At 44.4% G+C, this 24,530-nt stretch overlaps 1 protein-coding gene and 1 long non-coding RNA gene across 3 annotated transcripts in view; one reads left to right on the top strand and one right to left on the bottom strand.

The window, feature by feature from the left end:
* The window catches only part of LOC143353362 (uncharacterized), a 487,736-nt gene that overhangs the window by 455,785 nt on the left and 7,421 nt on the right, over window positions 1-24,530 (top strand). For both annotated transcript variants that reach the window (XM_076786626.1, XM_076786625.1), the window contains 2 exons: window positions 2,017-2,338; window positions 11,617-11,828. In XM_076786626.1, the coding sequence (XP_076642741.1) occupies window positions 2,017-2,338; window positions 11,617-11,828 (534 nt within the window). The remainder of the gene's footprint in view (window positions 1-2,016; window positions 2,339-11,616; window positions 11,829-24,530) is intronic.
* Window positions 3,614-3,975, bottom strand: LOC143353366 (uncharacterized). The gene is made up of 2 exons (XR_013082118.1): window positions 3,763-3,975; window positions 3,614-3,678 (listed from the first exon to the last, which is right to left on the bottom strand). It is a non-coding gene; the product is annotated as an uncharacterized LOC143353366 (long non-coding RNA).

Below are 24,530 nucleotides of genomic sequence, written 5' to 3'. Positions count from 1 at the left end.
ACTTGATCCTCTCGTTTTTAATCAGTCAGTAGATAAGCGTCGCGTGAAACCGGTTGTGCCCCTTGCAAGACTCCACCTAAAACCGTCAGTCGGTCCTCCGTTAACGTGAATACGTTCGTCTCCGCGGAAACAGAATTTCGGGGAATAGAAGCTGGTCGTGAATTAGTTACAGGGAGACTCTAAACAAGGCGTCAGCGCGAGAGAAGTATTCCTGGCGCGACATTAATTCTCAGCCAACCAGCTACGTACCCGGCTTGCTTATTTTCTAGTAATGAGGATCGGTCTAGGAAACCTTTGCCGAGCTGCACCGCACAAGGTGAAAGATTGGTATTATGCATACGATTACATGTAGGAAGTGTTGGCCGCGCCGGAGCGTTCGCTATTTTCATCGGGAAGTTTCTGGCGAAACTAATTACCTTGCAGTTTAAATAGAAGAAAAGTGCCCGGGGAGACTGCGTGATGAATAGGGAATGAAATGCTCGAAAGATATAGCTAAATCATACGCGCGGCTCGTTTTAAAAACGAATCTGATCCTAATAACCGGGTAATCATTCTTAAAAGATTGAAATTAGCGTCAAGCATTTCGTGAAAACGGACGCAAATTTAATTCAATCTCGGTGGAACGTGACAATTTGAGAAACTGCTTCCCAAGATCGACGCAAACGTGATCGCGTCTTAATTCGAGAATTTTAATTTGAAATTTTAACGTTCAAATTTTTTCATCGCGACCAGAACAAATTGCTAATAACGATCTCAGGTACGTCGAAATTGCGAGAGACTAATTACGGACATATGCCGGCAAACGAGCCATTACCACGTAACGAGGCAAGCTTGGAAATTACGATCTTACATCGATCACGTCGAGATTGAGGCGACCACTTCGATAATCAAATCAAACGTGCCGATGCTCGAAAATGATCCTCACCGAAAACGCCCTTTTCGGCCATTTTGCGTTCGGGCAAATTCGTGGAACATCTATGAAAACAAAGTTTGGGTACGTCTGGTGTGAGAATGATAAGAATAAGTGTTAGGCAATACGTTTGAACGAGTGATTGAGCAAATGATCAAATTATTGTTCAGTAGTAAAATACGCTTGATTAAATGTTTGAACGGTCGGTTTCCAAATTTGTACACGAACGATTAATACACGTGCAATACGTCAGTATTTTTCGATGATATTCTTATTTTACTGGGAAGTAAAGTAAGCTTGCAAAGCGAGTATATTATCGAAGATTTATTCATTCGGACAGATCCGGCCGTAACGTCGACGCAGTGCTCGATCATTTCAGTATCTGCGTTTTCCCGTTAATTATCCGAGTTTTCGTGTAACGGTTAAACGATGTTACTTCGTTCGGAACACGGCTCGCCGAGCATTATCGAAGATTCACCGGGCTGAAGTAAAACGTGATCGGCGGTCGGCGCTTAGGCAACGTGTATCCGCGAAGTTTTCCGCGGCGTGTGACCCGCGGCGAAACGATTGACCCCCCGGGTCAATTTCCTGAAACCGTGAAGGTACCGTCGCTTGTACCCATTGGCTTGTAAACAAGTCGTTCGGTAACGGTACATTTACGACAATATTTCACGGACATTGTGGCAGGTTAGCCCGGCGGAACACGTTCGACTGTTGTCCGCCTCGGCGAGGAACCGTACATTATTGCTCCCCGCGTTTCTCGCGTATTCCGTTCGATTAGCTGATCCAGCTCGTCGGGCTACAGCTTCATCGGAAATGGTAGCTTCATCGAGCATACGTTTACCGGCCGTAATCCGTCCGTGGCGCACCGAGCAACACGGTAATTAACCGTCGATCCGCACCGAGTTTCTTCCACTTCTTAAATTCACGTCGGCGCGGCGCGGCGTCGCGAATGAACGCGATCTCCGAGCGAAACCCGCTCGCTCGAACGACGGAATTGCGCAAACCGAACGTGAGATAGAACGCGGGTTGCATAGATTAATAATATGCCCGGCGCGCCGGTCGGTTAATTAATATTCCCCCCTCCGGGTGGATTTTTGTTCCAGTGTCGCCGCCTTTGCCGGCGCTCGGAGAAACAGCGTGGGAGAGAGATCACGAGCGAGATCGGGAGAGACACCGGGAACGGGAACGAGAGCGGGAGAGGGTGCGAGAGAGGAGCACGGAGAACGAGCGCAGGGAACGCCAGCAGGAGAGGGAGCCCGGGATCAGGGAGAGAGAGCCCCGGGATCGAGAAAAGGACCGGGAGAGACAGAGAGACAGGGACAGGGACAGGGACATGTCGGTCTGCGTGATGGAACCGCTTGATCCTGTCTTCGTGTCGTCCTCCGCTGCCCTGCTCGCGCTGCAAAGGATAAAGGAAACGTCCCTGTAAGTACACCTAATCACATTCCTGGTCTCGCCCTTTTCCCGGAAAATCGCGACAGCTTCGGCTACGTACGGAATAGTCGAGAGGACACTTCTGACTTTCTTGCGTCTCGAGTGAAACTATTACCATGCTAATATTACCATGCTTCACGAGCTGCGTACAAAAAGTTAGTCTACGAATTTTTAGACACGACAAAAACTGTCTCGATTTCAAGATGACACGTGGAAATTCCCGTCTGTAATTCGTTTTAGCTTTCTACTGTTTCGAAAGTCTTCTACTCATTTCTCTCGCAAATGCAAAGGATCTGCATATTGGGTACCAGAATAGTGCTCTTGCAATGCTATGCAGTCAGTAGTCGAATGATTAGTAAAATTGAAACTTGTTGAGCCTGTCAGACTTGCAGTTTGGACTTAGGAGCCTTTAGGTTTGACAGTTTTGTTCGTTTTTGAGTCCAGAGGTACTTACATCCAGGTCTCAGGGTTTTTGAGAAGTCGTTTGTAGCCTTTATTCCAAAGATTCTCGGGTTCTGATTCTATCATCGGATCTAAAATTTGAATGAGTAAGACTCCAGAAGAAAAGACCTTATATCTCTCACGGTATAGTGTACTAAGTGTTCTCTTTAGGTATAGTGTAGTAGGTAGGCGTGGCTTCGCGGCCCTCGGTTCGAACGCTAGAGCAGCGGCCTTTAGGGAAATCCGTATCCACTTCTGGTCTGGAGGCTTTCAGACTGATGGGTCGGTCCTACTCGAGTATTCTTAGTCTGAGATCTTCGTCTCAAGTCCGTTAAAATCTCAAGGGAGGATTTATATAAATCCTATTGCAATCCTGTATATTAAATGAACAGACGCTGCCAATTTAATGCTTTGCCAATATCGCAATTGAAACATTCTCATAAACGTGTGTGTACAAATGTTATCAATAACAATTGAAGCGACAAGAACAGACATTGCACGGGTTATTGATAACGATAACCTTCCACGCTCTCGTTCTCGTACAATTGTCTCTTTCTTTTAATAATTCGTTCGGAGATTAGTTTAATTTCCTGTCGTTTTTCGCGTATTAATTCTTGATACAAAGCCAGTTTCGTAACAATTGAATGTACAAAATTCTTAACATTAGAACTGTTTTTCTCGGACTTTTGCGATCCACAGAAAATAACACGCGTTTGGCGACTCTCAGGGTTACACTCCCAAGTTGCCAAAGTGCTCCAAGTCATACGAAGAAGGCAAACCTGATCCGCTTGGCTCGCATGGTATCATCAGTGCACATGATGCGCCTAGTTCCCCACAGGGGCACCAGTTGCATCCGTTGTAAATATATGTCCCTTCGTTGCATTTACTCACTGCACGGAAAAATGATCACATAGAAACCAATCGCTCCGACAATCCTTCAGCAATCATCCAACAATGTTCGAAAGAGAGCTCACCTGCGGCGTTGGCAAGAGGAGCGGGCGCAACAATGGCGAGCAGCAAGAACAAAGCGAAAAATTTCGTCCGCATGTTGTCTTCTCTGTCCACCTACAGTCGGCAGAACAGATCAACTGGTTTCGCATAGTGCGGCAGTCGATGTTTTTATAGGCCGGCGCGACGCGACGTTTCGATAACCCTCGACACCGTTCTATCAATCGTCTTATCAAGCCCGGCATTTGCATACGATAGCCCGTACGTCACGACGCTTTTTTCCTTATCCGCACGATGCTGCGCGTTCCTCGGAAATCCCTTAAAAGTCCCTTAATCCCTTTAAGTCGCAACTAATTCCTATTAGAAAGTCCGCCTCCAAAGACAACACGATCAAAACGCTGCCTCTTAAAAATATTGCTTGCAACAGGGAAATAGAATGATTCTGGTCCTTTTCAATGAATTTTTCCTGTAACTAGAAAATTGCTGGAACAACGGTGGACCACCCGAACTCCAATAAAATGCAAACGTCAAACGAGAAGCACGAGAAAACCGTGCTCCGGCGAAGGAATCGCGCGTCACCGAGCCGGATTACATCAGGGCTGACTTTATTGTCAATTTGCGATCGGTCAAAAACAGCGGGGCACCGATTCCCGCTCAGGGCGCCGACGGTTAGGTGTCGCCGTATTTCATCGAACGTATAAGCACGGCCAGAGTTAATAGGACGAGATCGTGCACTCGCTGTAAATCTCGCTTAATTTGCTCTCGTGAGCGCGCGCGCGCTCGTTCGCGTTTCCCATTGTCGAGACCCGCGACACCACGGGCTGATCCCGCCGGAAACATCGCGATAGAAAACGTAGTAATCTCGTGACACCCGGTGCACGCTAACAAACCTCGTTCCGTACGCCTCGTCACGATTTTCTTGGAGCGTGTGCTCAAAAACGCGCCGCACCGTCCATTTGTACTCTTTCGACGCTTCTTTTCGTTGACAGACGGTGACAGGCGATGACAGACAGTGACATAACGGTCCCCTTTATCCCAGGATTCCCCCGAATGATTGTCGATTCGGCGTCAATGGCTCTATCGAAGCTTCTGAATTATTCTCGGCGCGAAACCTTCAATTGGTATGCCGTTCTTCGCGGCTCGAATTCGGTATTGCTTTGACGAGCTGCTATTGCGAACCGCGAAATTCACGATCATCGGTCGATCCGTGATGGATTGTGGATCTTTAGGCAAATACGATTTAGGAAAAACAATATAAAAGAACAACTCATCTCACAGGCCAAAAGACTCCTTAGTAATTATTTTTATTCTTGTACGTATACGTTGAATGCAGAGTATTTTGAGGAATTTGATAAAGTAACGATCTTTTTATTAAGCTTGCGCTAACATGTTCGTTACACTTTTCCGATTGAAACGATACCAAACACGATACCGTTTGGATCATATTTGCCAGTTTAATCCACGATACAGCAGAACCTCGATTATCCGTACTGCTCTGTGGAGCATGAGTGTTATGTTAGGATTATACCTAGCTAGATTAAATTTGTACTAAACAGTACAATGAAAATCGTGTTGTATGAAAGACATATGCGAATAATGAAGAATTCAAATGTCGCGAGAGTTCCGATAATCGAGGTTCGACTGTATCGTGGATTAAACAAGTAAAACTGATCCAAACCGTATTGTGTTTGGGCTCATTTTAATCAGAAAAATGTCACAAACATGTACATAAAAGTATCATACGAAAATTAATAAAAAGCAAACATCATTTTAGACGATTTCATGACTTCTACTAAATTGTTTCAATATGTCATGAAAGAGATACGTTACACTTGATAAAACATTCTAATAAGGAAGGTGAGCAACGAAAGAAATGCGGGTTGAAAGTGCAACAACCTGGAACAATTCGCGCGAAGTTCGAAAACAAACTCGAGCCCAGTCATCGCAGCACACTGCGTGCCGCCATGTCATCGTGCAACAACCAATTACGGCAAGATCAGGCGATTATTACATAAAGTCCGAAGGTGGTATAATCCGATTACAAGAGCGATCCGACGCGGAATTTGTCGCCGGAGCCCCGTCCATTTCCCTGTCGATTTCCAGCTCCTTAAAAGCCGCGCGGCATAGTCTGCCTCTCGCAGCCTGCCCGCGCGCCATGTTGAAGTATTCCCGAATGGATCATTGTTTGAAAATGGTAGTGGCGAGCGCGGAGTTCATTGGAAAGGCGAAGAAGGAACTGGAAAGTACATTTGTCGTGAAGTATTGCCGCAAGCTCGCGGCAGTTTCTCCGCAGGGGGGCCCCCGATCATGCGGGCCCCGATCCACGGTCGCCCCGTGTTTCCTTCTATGTGGAAGTGTCTGCGGATCGGCAAGGGAACGAGCGGGACCCCGAAGATATATGCGAAACGCGATGTATAACTATCGGTTAACGGCATTCGCGGGCCGCAGTAGGGAAAAGACAGACACCGATCCGCGCCGGTGGTGACGATTTCACGGCGCACGCAGCGATCCAGACGATAGAGGATCGATATCCCACCCGATCCTCGCCCGATCTTGTATCGAAACGATATCTGTTCGATTCCTTCTGCCGGGCTCTCGATTCTTATCGACCGTGGAAAGTATCCGGGTACTTTGTACCCGAGATACCATCGCCGCGATGCTAATTCTGGCTGTGAGCTCGCAGGATGCACGCGCTGCGGATGCACTTCGGCATCAAATTTGATCTCAACAATTTTCTTCCTCGGCGATTGATTCTTGATCCTTGATTCGATTTCATTTGGTTGCGAATTGAAGTGTCTCGGGCAACATTCTTTTGAATCTGTATTTTCTATCGACGGCAATTTTTTGAGAATTTCTCACCCAAGAAAAATAGTCCCAATTTAAGCTTGCTAGGATTAAGAAATGCTAGCACGTGAGTCATAAAGAATCGTGTAAAATCGATTAAATAGAGGACGGTGAGAAATGCAACAATTACAGGCATTATCAAAGAGTCTTATGCAATCAACTTTGACGACTCGATCAAATTCAGTGCACAAGAGTGAACAAATTCGGGCGAACGTAAAACAGTTTGTTCTTTAGGCCATAGAACGGCACCCACGAGGAAGAGGAATAAATTTTCTGTCGAACATCGCCAGTTCGTAGAAGTTCGTACAAGAAAAACAAATCACAACAAGGTAGATCTCGAGGATCAAAGCAAAAGTTACGTCTTCCGCGAAGTCGAAGATCGGAAAATCTCCGGCGGGATGAAGGTCGCGTTTCTTCGGCGGCCGTAGATCGGAGATAAGAGTCGGATTATCGCGAGTAGAAGCGGATTTATGCCAGTTTAAACAGCAAGCTGCGGGTCTGCGGCTCTCGCGGCACGAAGAAGCGCGCTTCTTCTTCGGCCGGGGCTTCGTTCCGATGAAATATAGCCCGGCCGAGGATGCGTCAGTGTGTGCCGGCGCTGTTTTATCCGGTCAAGCTGAAACGCGAATTCCTCGCGGGAGAGGCCGCGGTAGCGTGAATTCCTCGGCCGCGGGCCACAGTGGAACCGAACCGTGTCCCGTCGCGATCCCATAATTTATGTATCCAGCACGGGCCTATAGAAAATCGCCACTTTGTTTCGCCCTCCATCCGGCCCCGTAGAATCTTCTCAGAAAATTGCGAAACTCCGAAAAAATTGATTTTCGCCAAATTGCTAAACTCCTGCTTAGAAGGCAGCTATTTTATCATCGACATTGCACACTAACGATATTATAGACTTTGATAGATATAGATAGACATATAATAGATAGTGCAGAATTGACAGAAACAATTCCTGTATTTACTTTACGCTTTAAACGCGTCCCGTCTGAAAATATTGAGATTCTGAAAATGAAAAAATATTGAAATATTGAAATTGTGATGTTAAAAATGTTCGTGGGTTTTGCACACGCCTGTCACGTCAGTTGCGATTTGCAGCGAATTTTACGATAATATCGAAGAATGGTGCTCGAGGAGAGTCCCCCTTCGGTGGACGCGTTCGCCGACCGAAGTCACGTTCAATACCCTAAATTATCCTTGAACAGCGATCCGCTTCGAGGGACAATCGACTGCACGCGTCGACACGGCTCGCGTACGAATTTGGTCGCGAAACTCGTTTCGCCGGGCGCCAAGATAAGATTGATCGACTCGGTTCGACGTATCTTCCTTTCTTTTTGTGTGCCGACCGGGACAAAGTTGAACAACCGGTGTACAAGGGCCTCTAACCCGTTCCGGTAGCCCTGTTTCAAAAGCCATTGCTTCTTATCCACCAGCGTGGACATTAATTACTATTATATCGTCCGTATTGAACATCCTCGGACAATAAATAAATAAATCAGGTCGCGATGCTGTGCTTTCACTGATCTCAACATTTCGTTGATACTTTACTGGAATCTTACGTAAATGTTAAGTAAACTCTTTGAATTGTATTAACATCGATTATATTGCCTGATGGGTGTACACATTCACCTACGCTTTCACTGTAATACGTACAACACTTACGAAACGATAGACATGCGAAATAGACAAATTGATAGAAACTGGAATTATGGAGTCTACCCACACACACACGTACAAACGATTAAACAAAGAGTTTTTTTTTATCACAATTCGTCTGCTATTGACCAAGCTTAAGCAAACACCTTAATGCTTTCTCCTTTTTAATTGAACGCTCAGATTCCGCAAAATCAGATGAAATCTAGACGGTCCGTTTAATACAACAAAAGCTGGGAAACTAAGAATTTCATCCCGTTTGTGTTTCACAGAACGCGAACAGATTTGGCACATTCAATCGATATTGCAAATTGATTTAAATTTATTGTTCGGTATCGGCTCGCGCGCGAGTACAGCTCGTGAAATTATGGAGAACGGCGTCTCCAAATTCAACGGAAGCACCATATAACTATCCCCATGATTTAGAACCGACTCGACGGAACGGAAACAGCAGACACTTTTTCGCGTCCGAGTCTTTAAAAATTATAATGGACTCGCCGCGCAAATAATCGCTTGATTTTAAACGATAAATAAGTATCGACACGATACACCTTCTCCTCGATCGCGGTATTTATTATGCTCGACAACAAGTAACGCATGAATATGCATAAACGACGGGCGTAAAATGTTTCGGTGAAAAAGGCGGTGATTTATGCAACGTGTTTAATGTGCTCGCGCGGCCGACAAAAACGGTGAAAGATGACAGTAGCTTAGACGCAACCCCGGGAGCAATAATTAAAAGAGCACCGGCGACCGTGCATTCAGAATTACGCGCGGCAATGATAAAACACGCGGCTCTTAATCAACTTTTTCGCTTCTTCGAACCCTTAATGAAGAAAATTAATTTACATTTCTGTACGACCAGCGGGATCGAACGCTATTGCGTCTCGGAGAAATTCATGCGAAATTCTTGCAACAGGTTGCGAGGAGCGCAATCAATTCTTATTGTGTTCCCACTGTTCCATTTCCGCGAATCGCCGTCGGAGAGGCTCTAATTTTCCGGTGATAATCTATTACCCTGTGCGTTCAGGTCAGCGAATTCATTATGGGAAATCACGGGTAGTTTCGCGAGCGGAAATCACAGGTGTACCGTTCTCCGTCTGCCAGCAGCGTTCTTCTGGGATTCCACTGGGATTTTGCATCTTGTAAAATTTCCAAGCGGGCTATAAAATCCGTTGACCCTAGCAAAAATTATTCGATCGGACAACTACAGCGTCTATCTTCGTAATTATTTATCTGCTCAACGGGGATAATGTTCTCGTCAACGTTAAAGGCAAGTGCAATTATAAAAGATCGGCATTAGACCGCGGATTTTTATGCGAAATAGAAATTTTCTGCATTAATCGCAAGACACAGGTGTCGCTTAAGAATTTCTGCGTTTCTTCCTTGACTCTAAGAAATTGAAAATTACGTATCGCGATAATCTCCAATTCATTTAACCTCTCCATTGTTTTAAATTTCTCCTACCAATTTTCCCTATAAATGCATGAAACTTTTTTCACAATACACAGGAAGTGTATATCACACATTTACGTACGGGTTTAATCATCCCCAAGCGTTCGGAACATTTTCTGACAGTGTCCATCATCGTCTTCGTTTTCAGAAATATTAAAAAGTGTTCTAATGCCTTGTCATTTATCGAATAAGCTACAGAGAATTAAATAAAACACTGTGATAATCTCCTGCACCTCGATTTTTGTTTAAATTTCTCACGTTTTCATTTCGCCAAAGAAAATTTCGAGAAAACGTCCCCGCCTCTGTAGCGCGTTCGATGCTCGCAGAGAGTGCGATCGGCACCGATCGGTGCATCAAGATGCAACCGGCGAGCACGCAACGTTAAGAAAACGCGTGGATTAGCGCAGCGACTGCCGCTTTTTTTCCGCGTTGGTCGCGCGGCAGGTTCGACGTTATTCTGAAACGGATTCTTTGTTTTTCACGCTTGTCCGCGGTTGCGTATGTATAATGCAACAGCAAATAATTTCACCCGTTCTTCATCGAACCGGTCATAACAGATCGGTTTGCGCGCGCCGATTGATAAACCCGGCGACGGTACCGGCCGGATGAATTATGCATGCCAAAAACTTTCTGTATAAATCCATCGCAAATGCACGCGAATTTGTCGATTCTCCCTGCGCCGACACCGTTCGACGTGAAATCGTATGATCGGCCGCGGATTCGTCGCCGGATGAAACAAAGATGAAGACGTTTTCGCCATTACCGGTGCCGAAATGGCCGAATTTCTTGCCGATCTTTCTTCTCGCTCGTCATAATCGACGTCGCCGCGGGTATCGGGCGGCGGTTGCGCCGGGGGCGCATGATGCAAAAACCTGCCCGCCGACTGTTAACCTGGATTAATTCGTGCTCTGTGGGACTCGCGGGGTGGGGGGGGGGGGTTAACCGTGCGACAAAGAGTTGCGGGGGACGTTTTTGCACGGTGGTTTTCGCGTCGGGTATTCCGCGCACTCCTTATCGCGGCCCCATCGCTATGGAAAGTACAATGCCCAGTTCATTAAGTACTTTACGCCGTGCGAATATCTCTGACACTTGCGGTTACGCGGAATAAATCTTTTGTTTCGTTCGGAAAGGATTCGACCCGTCAGAAAATGCTCGCCTGTTGTCGGAACCGTGCTGCTCGCACACCGCAGGCAATTTTTTATTCGACTCGATACTCGCTGTCTTCAATCTGTCTAATTAGACGTTTCAGAATGATTGGAATTGCAAAGATGCTTCTGTGGGAAATTATTCAAAATATTCATTTATTTGAGCAGGGTGTATCTAATAACTCTGCATTTGTGACAAAAACGAGTGGATGAAATATAAAACGGTAAAAAGGGTAAAGGAAATCGAGAGTATCGATACAGTATTATCGACTTATTAGAATTAATAATATATTGACCCCAGAATGCAGACGTTTCTTCGAACCTAGAATATTTTTCATGTTTACCATATAATATTGAATGTATCTACTGGCGCCACGCTTGTTCATTTAGTAATTTATTAAACGCAGAGACGTATAGTAACGTAGACATTTTTTTTTAATTATATTATAATTGTTTTTAGTGATGCCTCAGAGGAGACAGTCAAGTCCAAAGAGTTAAAAGAAGAAACAAATTTTTCCTCAAAATCTGTATTTTCTATAAAAATCCTCAATCTAACTCAGCTGAATTATAACTCGATTGTTAATGAAGATAGTAAAAGATTGTACAGAAAAGTTTTGCATGGTTCAACAAGATATATCGCCCTGTAATACGACTTGTTCTCGTGTTAACGGACGCTGAACTGTCCTGATAGTCTTTTCTCGGTTGTGACAATTGTACAAACGAATTTAAAAATGCGTTGACGAATTTGAAGCTTCGGAGGACTGGACAATTTTTGTTCGATTGCAGGGTGTTTCACAAACGTCCCGCACTGGCGACCGGAATCGGAATCGGCGGCAGAGGCAACGCAGGTGTTGGCGGAAACGGTGGAAATTTAGGGGTTGACAGCGAGTGTGGCGACGCGTTGAAGAGACGCAAGGTTCACAGATGCGACGTAGCAGGCTGCGATAAGGTGTACACGAAGAGCTCCCACCTGAAGGCTCACAAGAGAACCCACACCGGTAAGTTGACATACAAAATAAAAACTATACATACAGTAAAGTATCGATCTGAGCCGAACGGGGCTACACGATCTTAGTCAGTTCGCCTATTCCCTTCACTGGGGGCATACCCCGCGAGGGGCCGGGCGTATCGGTGTGAACCACTACTGATCCAATTGCGCGGTCATAAGAAAATAGTAGCCCTACACGATCTACGTCACAGCATAGGCCCGAGGATTGGGCTTAGATCGAAACTTGACTGTATAACGTAACATGTTAAGTATGTTCTCTCTCGACAATCGTTCCAAACACCCTTGTTTTAGGATCTCAAAAAATCGAATCTTTCGCGAACAGTTTATAACAAAAGATTGACCTCTGACTTTTTCTTAAATCATTTAGCTTTCGTTTGTCATTCAAAGGACGTTAACCCTTTCCAATCCTCTATCGGACCTCTTCCGGCACCGTAAACTTCCTGCTCCACTCCGATATACAAGCGCGTCCAACTACTAGTTTACTAAAAATTGGATATGGTGAGAGATCAGGTGTGAATGAAATACGATTGGAAAAGGTGAATAATGATTCGCAGAAATGTGAGACTGTTAACAAGCACGTCACTTTCGTAAACGAAATTAACGTTCCAGGATAACGCGCAAAGTCTCAATTAGGAGAGTCTCTGAGACCCCGAAAGGCACAGCTAATTACCGAACGATCTTCCTCGCGACGAACCGTCGGAAAACAGTGTTTTGCTCGGCTTCGAAGCGATACGGCGTCGTTCGCAAATGGCAACAGGAAATTCCCGTTTTTGTTCGCGCGTTTCGCGCCACCGCATCGACGTGGTTCGCGGTCATTAAGAGATCTTCCCACGTTAACCAGAAGGAGACAGGGTTATTAACGAACGCGCATAATGCGGCGAGATTCGGCCGCCGATAACGCTAATCCTGAAAGCGAGGATATCAACGGTAGTAAAACCGTCGTGTCCCCCGGTTGGGACGGGTCAAACGCGGGTCATTAGTCATCGGTGGCCATTGATACCCGGCCGAGATACACCGGGGGCCCCGAATGGGAAAACGTTCCGCAGGAGCAGGAAGAACGCGAGTCCCGCGATTTACGGAATTTTTCCCCGACAGCCTGGGCTGAGAATCAACAGGATTCGGTGTTTATCCCTTTTCGCGGCGTGCCAGGCATATTCGTCCCGCGCGCGCGCGGGGACGTTTTTGCGCATCGACGGAGGTCAGAGGTGCTGGAGGTTCGCGCGAGAAGCTGCACCGTCCGCCCGTAGCCCCATAGAAGCCCCATAGAAATTCGATAATACGCCGAAGTCGCGCTGGAATACCATCCCGGCGAGAATGCATTTTTAGCGAGCGAGCGAGCGTTTTCATAGGAGCACATCCGTAGCTCAGGCCATTTATTATCGCCTCGCGAGGAACCTGAAAGAGGTCACACCGTTCGTTCCTAGCCATACACGCCGGTACGCGGTCACCGGCAGCGTATACAGGGTGTCTCGGGACATCGGCCGATTCTACATCCAAAAACGAGCAAAAAAAGACAAATAACATTTTCGCTATTCGCGCTTCGTTTTCGAGAAAATCGAATTTCAAAGTTCGAAGTGGAATAGGTTGACCACGATCAGACGCGTCGATCTAATCAACGGGACACGTGAACACCGAATTCTCACGTTGAATTTTCTCGAGAACTTGATTAGGAATCATCTGATCATGACCAACCAATTCCACTTGTCGTCCATGCACGCGAATCCGCGGAACTTTCAAACTGAATTTTCTCGAAAACGAAGCTTCAACCGAAAAACGTTATTCCTTTCGTTGTTTCGCTTACATTTGCATGGGAATCACTTCGTGCTTGTACCGCCCGTCCTGAGACACCCTGTATGTGTGTACACGGAGTACGCTGAAGAAGCCACGGCTTCAAGAATTTCCGGTGGATAGGTACCTTCGTGAAGGCATCGCCGCCGTCTAGAGAGTGCAGAGGCGGCGGGGTGAGGGCGTGGTCGTGAGAACCAGGATCTTTTGTCTGGTCCATGGTTCAACCAAGACGGTGTGTGACCGGGGTGCTCAACCTGAACCGTCCCGTTCCTGTGACTCCGACTTGAAAAATGATAACGCCCGGACGGGGCTATGAAACCGTTCCTTTTCCGGAAACACGTATCTGATCCGCCTCGTTTTACGTCGACGGGCATTCTAAACGGGCGTTGTGTTCCATCGTTTAATTACCGGCCCGCCATCTTTTCGCTTTTTTCCCCCCTGGGAGCCGAGCAACGTTGACTTTGATCAACACGTTAACTGCCATTTCAGTCACATACGACTGACAGTGGTTTCTGACCAGGTTTAGACATTCATTTTTATTGTGACATATCCAGATAAACCGAATTTTATTAACGCATTAACTGCCAAATTTTAGAATAAAAGAATGAAACTAAACTGTCAGGCGTACCAAATATATTTCTGGCGCCGAGTGGGGTACGTAAAATTCCAAAATCCCCAGATGGGGATCGTGGCAGCTAATGGGTTAAGATCTTTACAATTCAAAAGGGCTAAAACAGCATCCCCTGTAATACATTTAAAATTTCTAGTTTCGCTTTCATTAACCACTTAACGTACAGTTTTTTTGAAAAAAACGGGCCAAAAAAAATCAATTTTTGATATACTGCGCTTTTGTTCCATGGAAAAAGGCTATATTTTATTCTTGAATAAATAAGTGTTATAGCTTACAATCCCATGTAAATGATAAATATCAATAAAACGATTTTTTTTTCTTTGCTTTCACATTGTTATTTTCAATTCTCGATTATACTCGTGTGTGAAAAATTGTAGCAGCATAAAATACAACGCCGCTCGAATTATCTCGAGTGTGCACACTTTGGCCTGTTTAGCGCGCTCGAATTAACTCGAGCGTACAAGTTAAGGGGTTAATTAAATTACTCTGATTTTGTAAGAATCTCTGGGAATGATATGTGGCAGTTAACGCGTTAAAAAATATTTCCATGATTACATTTATGAATAGAGAACGACAGCATAGGAAATCAGTTTCTCGACGTATCAAAGCCAGAGCCCGATATGCCAGTGAAATAGTGTCGTAGAAACTTTCGCTATAATAATTGTTTCAACGACTGTGCCGCGCGGCCTCGGCAAGGAGTACTTATATCCATCATTCTAACGCCACGGCATTATGCGGCCCATAGGGATATCTTTGCACAGGCGGATACTGCCACTTTGGATGTGGGAAATGCCAATTCATTGATTACTATTATTTCTGCCATTCCACGGCATAAATCGTACGCGGATCGTGCACGCTGTACAACGATCGTTCCGTCTGCTCCCAGAAGCGCTGGAATTTGTCTCGTATGAAAAATCTATTGTTCTCAAAGGTCGGAGCGAATCGGTGTTATCGGAAGCACTGCCCCAGTGTCGGATTAAAGAGCAACGACACGACATTGTTACAATGTAAGTCATGCCATTCACGATCGCGGTGTAACATTAAACTGTGACGAGACTATCTTTAAAAAAAGGATGTGCACAGGGGCATCCTTGAATGAACATACCTCTCTTGTAGAGTTATTTCATTGGTCGCAATGCTGTGTGCACAGAAAATGTAAGATATCATTGCATTTGGCATTGTGATCACCAGACTGCGAATCTCTATGCAAAATAAAAATTTTCTACCTGAATTGCAACAGACTGGAGTGAAACAGAAATTTATTTTCTTTCGTAATATGTTTAATAGGTTGAAAGTAATGTAACAGTATTTTGAAGCTTTTCTACTGCTTTTACTGTTTTAAAATACGCCTACCCACTTTTGTCATAAATGCATAAAATCCGCAGTCTAGCGATCACCATGTATCATAAAAATGATTTAAGTCGAACATCTTGCGGGACTTCATGCTTCTAAAAAAATAATTCCTGTAGCAATATCCTTGTTTTTTAAGTTTGTCAAGATACAAAGCCCGAGCGAAAGTAATCATGCCGCTAGCATTTATGCTTTTCAGCTTCAGCTCTGACGGTTATAAAATTCTGTTGAAGCGACGCATTCTTTTTACAAAATATGGAAATGATCTCACAGAAAATTTATGAATTCTGCGAAGATCGTGCGTTATAATTTGAACGGGCGACACGCAGAAAATTAGCTTGCTAATTTTATTCCGGCGCGTTCTAAACGCGACTTCGTGTTCTCCAGAAATTGGTAGCCAGTTGCGATCGATCGGGAATTTAAAAAAAAAGGGGGGGAGGGGTTTGTCAGATCGTTTTGCCACGAAGGGGCCTCGATCCTGCACACGCATCCGCGATACGGAATCTCGGAACGGCACCATCCTTAAACCGTCCCGGCCCCCGTAACGAACGCACCGAATGCTCCGAATCCAGCTCTTGCTAACCATGATTGATGATTCTCACGGCTCGCACGGGTAGAATTTGCATCGAATTTATATCGTGCCGCTTGCAAACTGTATAATGGAGTAATAGCGGTCCGCCGTACTGCCGCTTTCGATACCATGAATCTTTCGAACACACGCCACGAACATCGGAAGCTACATTGTACGGGCAGCAGGGCGAAATATTGCCGAGGATATGGTAAACGCCGGCTGGCCGGAGTTAGGCTCTTTATAATGGCACCGGCCAGTATTCAGTGTCCATCGGCAGAGACCCTGGTGGCCGGCAAGTAGTAATAAAAAGCCGATTGTTCGTCAGACCGATTCTATTTCCAGCCGAACCGTTTATCATATCCACGGCAAGAGTTTGATTTTTGTACAGGTGTAAAGTGGAGCGAGCTGTTCAATAAATGCCTACTGACTTTTGAAATAGAAAATGGAAGAAAGTTTCTTTCGTTTCAAAATGATTCGAGTCACTGGAACTCGGTTACAGCTATGAGATTGTTCCAACAATTTCTTATTTTCAAAACGGTTTTAGTTCCAACCATGACCAGTTTGTTCGATAAATATCACAAAGTGTATTGGTCGATTAAATTCGAATGATCGGAAGAGTCGCAAAATCTGTCAATTTATAAACCGATTGCAACAATCGAGATACATGGAGACATATATAAAACGTTCAACCAAGTGTGTATGAATTTGAACGATAATTCCCGAGATTATTGTAAATATTTCTAATACAGCTTTCCTATTAGAAAAGCCCGCGAATCTGATCATTAGCCCAGGCTGTCCAGTTTGTTAAACCATGCTAGCCGGTAATGAATCGCGGGAACAGCATGTGGTTCGCGTTCTGGAAGACGGTGGTCGATTTCAAAAAATTCGGTCGGGTCAATCGCGACATGAGAATCGCCTTCGTACAGCCCGGCTGGCTAGCGTGATCCTTGATGGACAGCGGAAGGTTCGGTGAGATCTCGTGTATTAATTAAGGCGAATTAGCCTTGGCATAAACTAGACAACGAGCGCCGATCGGTTCCGTGTATCGAAGGATACGCCGATCGTCTCGGGATTCCTCCCCGTCTCTCTCTCTCTTTCTCTCTTTCTTTCTCTCTCTCTCTCTTTCTCTCGGGCCGTGTGCGCCGTGCAGCCGCCGTCAGACCTGCCATTAACAATGCACTTATGCATCACTGTTGAGGGCTACGATTACCCTCCGATCACAATTTCCTGGTGAGCGCGGTCTGTATTCTCGTTATCGAGTCTCCCGGTACCGAACGCGGTTTTAAATTAAATCTTCCCTTCCTTTTTTCCCTGTTCCGATGCGCTTCGCTTTTTACGGACAGCTTTTTGGGCAATTTCGATCGATTATCGGCGATTTGGGGATCATCGTAATTTATCCTCCTTTTATGAAATCGAGATGGACCTCTGCTAGTATCAAAGTGATTATTTTCGTACGAAGCACATTATTTTCATCCCTGTATTTTTGACATTCTTTTATCGCATTGTTTCGTCGATCAATTCGCTGATATCGTATATTCAGAAGGATTTATTTCAACCATTTACGAACGATATAACACGGCGTAGAATCTTCGAATAGTATTGTTCGGGATTTATTTCCCAACTTTGATCATTAGTCTGATATATTGGCGTTGTTCAGTGACACTTCACCCTCGTAGAAAGGACGCGTTACACGCTTCGGAGGGAAGATTTAAGATCCCCGGCGTTGAATAGGGCCCCGTCGAAGAGACGCGTGTCGAAACATAATCGTCGGCATGGACATCGCGCAGGTTGCGCCACAATTATCCAATTCTCGGGGCGATTACGCGCGAGGCGCTGGAATCCTGTATTCATCGCGACACTAATGGCGCGTCGTTGATAAATCGTGGCCGCGGTTAATTGAAGCCTCGCGTAACACACGGCCGTCCCCGCTGTTATATTTTATTAAACCACGATACGGGCGTAAATAATTAATGGCGCGTAATGACCGCGATTAAATTGAATCGCGCGTTCGCGAGATATTACATCGCCGCGGCATTTCTTACCCGGCTAACGAGTGTTGTTATTTACAAGGGGCCGTGGCGAGCGTACACCGCGGGAGTAGCCAGTGGGCGCATTAGGCGAGACGTCACGCTGAGTCAACACCGCTAGGAACTTCGAGTTCCATTCTCCTCTTTTCTACGTTTCCCTCCCTGCTGTACCACCGCTGTCTTTTTTCCCGCCATCGGTTGTCAGTTCGTTTCTTATTATTACCGACACGCATCGCGCCGCCGCAAACGAGCTGCAAGATGGATCTAACGTCCAATTCGCTGCTACTCGATTTCGGTCTTCAGCTTCTGCTGCCGAGCGTCTCCCTTTGCCGGCCAAACCGTCACGACATCTCGACAATTTCTCTGAAGGTGCAGAACAGTCGCGAGGACACTTCTAGCAGTCTTGCATCTGAAGCGATACTACACCATCTTCGAGAATTTTTATTGCTTCCTCTTACGTCACTTGAAATTCTATGCAATTTTTAACTCTATATCTTCTTTAACTATGCACAATTTTTCTGTGCAAATCCTCCTCTAGCTCTAAAAGTTTCCGAAACATCTTCATCCAACCACCAAGTGTTGTCTTCACCCCTTCGATATGGACGATGACCGATGTGTCCGATATTCTTGATTATATATTTTAGTAACATGTTTTAGTGACATATTTTAGAACCTCTATTTCTTTGAAACTGATGCATATGCTTTAATAATTGTGAAATATATTTCCATTCGAAAACACGTAGTTGAAGCACTTTCCAAGTACCCCGGCATAAAATTCGCGATTAAAAATTAACGATAATGTAATGTCCCCTTAACACAGACTTCCTCTTACCTCACCCTGCCATACTTTTACTACCGAATGCACTATAAATGTTTTTATAACGCGCACCGAGCTTATTCGACCGGGAAAATGGTAGCTCGCAGTCCATCATTAAAATGCATTATCAGAAACACGTTTCGAGTAATCTTGGATACGAAAACGTGGTCGTCGCAACCGTTTTGTTCCCAGAAGCTATTACTTCGCCGTATAAAGATTACGAACGATAATCGTAAGCCCATTTGCGAAATCCGTGGATTTGTCGCGAGTTAAGATACTTTTTAATCGATAAGAAGGATACAGATGAAATGATCATAAACGTCCAGATGGATTTGGCACAACCAGCTCGAAAGCTCGGGCAACGCAGATTCGTAAATCATTGAGATTACTTCCTCGTTAAATAAGTAAAAGCCGAGGTCTGCTTGAAATATTAAATTTGACGGGGAACAGGTTAAAGTACGGCATGATATTGATTATGAGCCGAACGAAACGGCATCGGAGTACCGCTGAATCATGCTACGTCGTTCGCAATTAACGTTTATCGTTAACCCATTTCGCGATGTATGCAGGAAACTGCATTCGAAACGATTTCATTCGGATGATCGACGACTCTTTCTGCAACGAACGGGTTTAATTTGATCAATCAGTTTTTAAATTGTGAGGGCCCTAATTTGGCCGACGTTTCACGCAAATGAGTGAACTGCTGCTTTAAGCGATGCTAAAGTGACTACACTTGAGAGGAGATTGGTCCTGTTATTATATAAAATCGTCCCCCGAGTACACGTTTTTCATAAAATACTCTGTCCTTCTACTTTGAGATAGGAAATTGATAGTTTGCCATTTTTGGTTAGTCGCATATATCAATCTTAATTGCATGAAAATGACGGGTTCTAGAATTCTTAATTCACGATTATCGAAATTGTAAAGATGCACGAATGAGAAATTATTCAACAAATTTATTTCTTTGGCTATATATTAGATACATTTTTGGTATTTTTATAAAGTAATGTAGAATAGGCATATTTAAACCTAGGTTTACCCCGTAAACCTAGTGTTAAACAATTCACCCATCCTACATTCCCTTAACATAATTCTCGAAACTGAAGCTTACAATGTTCACTTTAAGTGTCCATAATTTTTAGGTACTATGATCAAGGAGCTCTGGATGAATTCTCTGTTGAAAATCAATAAAATTTCGAAACACTTGAAAAGGCTAATTTTAGGTGAAAGATATTACATTTTTCGTGTGGAGAAAAATCATTTCCCGCAGACTGAAATGCGGAAAGGAAAATGGCCGACACCCCCAGCCTCTGCAACAAGTTCTACGGTACGTCGACCGGGCAGCGTCGTTACAAATGAGTAGCTAAGTTCGTTGTTGTGGTTAATTAATGGAGTCAGACGGCGTAACGGAGCGTTAATCTATGGGGCAATAAACGTAACGTTGCCGCGGACAAAAAAATCCAATCAAAATGCATTAATAACAGGAGAATTAATGCCTTCTTGTGCCGTGTACGCCGCGATGGCCGATATTGCGTGCATATGCACACGGCCGAACCCGTACGTACCCGTACCGTGCTCGTAAATGGACTAATTACTCGCAATTACGCAACGACCGGCTCGCAGCACGGGTTTCTTCTCCGTCATTAGTTCTTCGTATTCCCAGCGAATTACATAATAATATTCCCTGCTCGATAGGCGTCGAAACGTTAAAACGACCGATTTAGATCTGGCATGGTAGCTGACTTTCCTTACCGATCTCGATCTTAAAGTAATTATTAACACCACCGACAGATCGTAATACGCTCTTAGTCCTCTCCACGTCAAACACTCTCTATTTCAGATTACTTTGCCGCGCGGCTGTGAAAAAAAAGCGTTTCTCAACGATTAAACAAATGAGCACCAGGATCTGTTGCTTTTTGTCGCGTCCATGATATTTAAACGAGTCTAGTGTGAACAAGAAAATTTTGCTTAATTATATTAAGATGTATTATAATTTATAAGTGGGGAAAGCTGGCTCTTTAACGTGCGAACATTTTTTCTTTCTGTAGGCACTATAATAATCACAAGAGTAAATATTAGAAAAAGTAAATATTATGTTAATAACAGTGTAAATATTCAGAAAAAATAAAAAAAGGCTAGTTGGGAGGTTTTCGGTCCAAACAATAACAAAATAGGAGGAATACATTACTCGTCTTGATTAGAATATTCTTTAACAAACTTTCTAGCAGTGTGTCTTTTAAAATACTGTTTCATAGAGGTCTCGATGATTGTCGAGGATGTTCTTTGGAGCAATGCTTCGCCAAAAAATTATTTACTAAATCGCTACTGCTATTTAATTATAGTGGCCAGAAAAATTAATTTAATTTCAATTTCTTTTTATCCCCGACCCGTCGCCGACCTAATCCTCGAGTCGTCTAGAAACAGCTGGTCACACAAGTCGACCACGCAATCGGCATCAAGTTCAGCTCGGTTTGAGAACTCGAATATACAAGCGGACGAACGAAGAGGAATCGAGCAGAACGATCGCTCGCCCATTAACCGTCGAGCGGGCACACGCGGATAATGGGCGAGCGATGGGACGGCGACGTGACACCGCTCTATTTCTCGTGGAAACCCGCCGAGCACCGGTTTGATCGATATATTCTCACTCGTCACCGAACATCTTCGATCTTGACGGTTCGCTGCTCGCCTCCGTCCCCGATAAACGATCACATTTTTCCAAGCGCCGCGATCGCTGTAGATCGGCGTCGTGGACACAGTTTTATCTGTTGCGAAAATCTTCAGCCGCTCGAGCACCGATGCTTCCCTGGTTTCCTGCGGGGGCTTCTAATTACGACATTAATCTCGCCGTCATTTCGCTGACGGTCGTCGGTGTTGAAAGCCTGTACTCAACATGTTTCTTTTCGAGACTTTTCTATAATCCGTTGACAGATACGTCATTTCGAAGAAAAGATATATGTCACGTGACACATTAGTTTCAGTGTTCTATTGTAATTTCATTTCGATCGAACATTAGCCAAAACATTCACGACTGTTCCTTGAATATGAGATAGTTTCGAGAGTTTCAAAAAGACCTGCTTCATGGTTTTTATTTTAGAAAAAATCTGAAAGGTCACATTCTATTAATACTTCCCTTAAGAAAGGTATCTAGTGAGAGTTAAAAAATTAAATTACAAATGTTTTTGACGATTTCGATGGATCTTCGCTACAGCATGGACGTCAATGAATCGACCTCCTCAAATGCATAATTTTGGTTTCTCCTAGCAGTTCTAGAGCACTGAATCATTTTTTCTGAAACGCTGAATAGGCAGTATCCATGCAGAGTCGCTATAAAATGCAACTCTATGCTCCCAGTTCGGCTCGAAAGCCGTCCAGGATCCCCAGGGCCACAATTGAAAGTCCCAGCTTAAGGTCTAAGCTCTCATACTCTGGTTTAGTGCACCGTTCATCGCCCGTTTCTCTCTATCCCTCTCTTTCTCTTTCTCTCTCGTTCTCTCTCTCTCTCTCTCTCTCTCTCTCTCTCCTCTTCATCGGCGAATCGTGCAAGAACACCGGACTGAGAAATACGCTCGGTGACTTGCATACAATAGAAGAGAGTGATAGGCAGTTTTCTGAGGGATCCGAAGTCGTTGCAGCTCGCGACAGCTGTCACGCCGTCGCGTCCTCGCGAGAGGGCTCGGCTTGATAACAGCCGAGAATAAACGCACGGAGACATCGGCGAAACTATGCCCCGCCTATAGCGAACACTGGGAAATCCACTTGTATCGACGCGATGGTGAACAACGACTTCCGGTGCGCTGTTGTCCTACTCCTGTCCGACCAAGAGAACGTTTCGTGGACGAGCGGTTTCTAAACAGGGCGCGGAGCTATTTTCTGTCCACCTCTTTGTTTGAGACTTTGCGATGCTTGGGCGTTGAATGTTGCCATGAATAATTTAATTTACAGGTAACCGATAGGTAGATTGATCGATTGGAAGTCCTCCTGAAGCTTGGTCTTGCGATTGATGTGACTAGAGCTGTTTTATCGTTAACAGTCTCCTGGCAACGCAAGAATGTTATCAACCGAGCAAAATCATATTTTTGAAACGCTTTCAAACGTTCATTAACAAAGGTAGACGCATAGGGGTTTGAACAGTATAAAATAATGGAAATATATGTATATATTTGTATGTATATATTTAATGTTCCCTTACGGGTTACATAGAGATCCCGTTCCCTTTACTAATGGAAATATAAATTAATACTTATACATTAAAATTGAAATAAACTTCAAACCACAGATATCCAACCTTCCACTAAAAGACAAAACAGAACAGTATAAAATAATGGAAATATAAATTAATACTGATACATTAAAATTGAAATAAACTTCAAACCACAGATATCCAACCTTCCACTAAAAGACAAAACAGTTAATACCTTGATAGTTTACTCGTAAACCGGTTGTCTGTAGAAATATTATTATGAAACGATCTCAAGTGAGACGTTAGTTGCTTTACAACAATAAAATGGAATAATGGATGAAAAGAAGAACCAGATGCGAGAAACGAAAATTAAATTCACCGACTTATGCTCGGACGATCGGATGCGGAAAGAAAAGGAGAATCCACGGGGTTGACAACTGACGTTTAATGAGCTGCCGCGTAATTGAGGAGCAGCCTACTTAACTCCCCAATTAATTAAACTTTTGCAACCACGAAATATGATAAGCAGTAATTTATCGGACGGTTGAACATTCCGAAATTGCCCGGTTATTAATGACGAGTCCCCTGATTGAACGGCACGATCGGCTCGGATACGTCCAATCGCGGTTACTTTGTTCGTGGTTAAACCCTCTAAAAGATCATCAGCGTACAGAAGCCAGGTGCATAAAGATGGCAAACGACCGGTGTCGCTTTTCAATTACGCTCTTTTGATCGTAAATTTGAAAAACGCATAAAACCCTCCCCTTGTAGCCCTCCATAAATTGCCGAAGGACGAGGACTTTCGATTGCACAAGAAAATGAGTATCCGCTACGAGGAAATTATGAAAGGGATATTAGACGTATGAATGTGCACGCGCTGCGCCGTAAATTTCAAGCAAACCTATCGAGAGGTTTTATGTTTCGCTCGGACAACGCTTTTAATGTCTCCTGTCACGCTAATACTGGAACTACGCAATTCCGTTTTTTCTGCCAGTAATCGAAAACAATTCCTCCCATTTTTACGCTTCCCTTTCCTTCCCTCACGTTGCGTGAAAATATACGTTCTCCGGGTTGCACAAATTTGATAAATAAATTGCTAAAATTCTTTAATGAGAACATAATTTAGTTATACGGTACACTCTGCACCACGAATTTTTTAGGCTTCTGCTCCTAACTCATATAATCATTGACACAGACAAATTTTCTACTTTTGTCGGTAACATGGTCACTCTACCTTATCACGAATCTACGGAGTCTTGGCTCTTAAGCACTGCTCAGATTTTATAAATAAATTACCAGATAGCGATATGGCAAAATATAACTG

Source organism: Halictus rubicundus, chromosome 4, assembly GCF_050948215.1.
Source record: "Halictus rubicundus isolate RS-2024b chromosome 4, iyHalRubi1_principal, whole genome shotgun sequence".
Taxonomy (NCBI): domain Eukaryota; kingdom Metazoa; phylum Arthropoda; class Insecta; order Hymenoptera; family Halictidae; genus Halictus; species Halictus rubicundus.
This window is presented reverse-complemented; position numbering and strand designations above follow the sequence as displayed.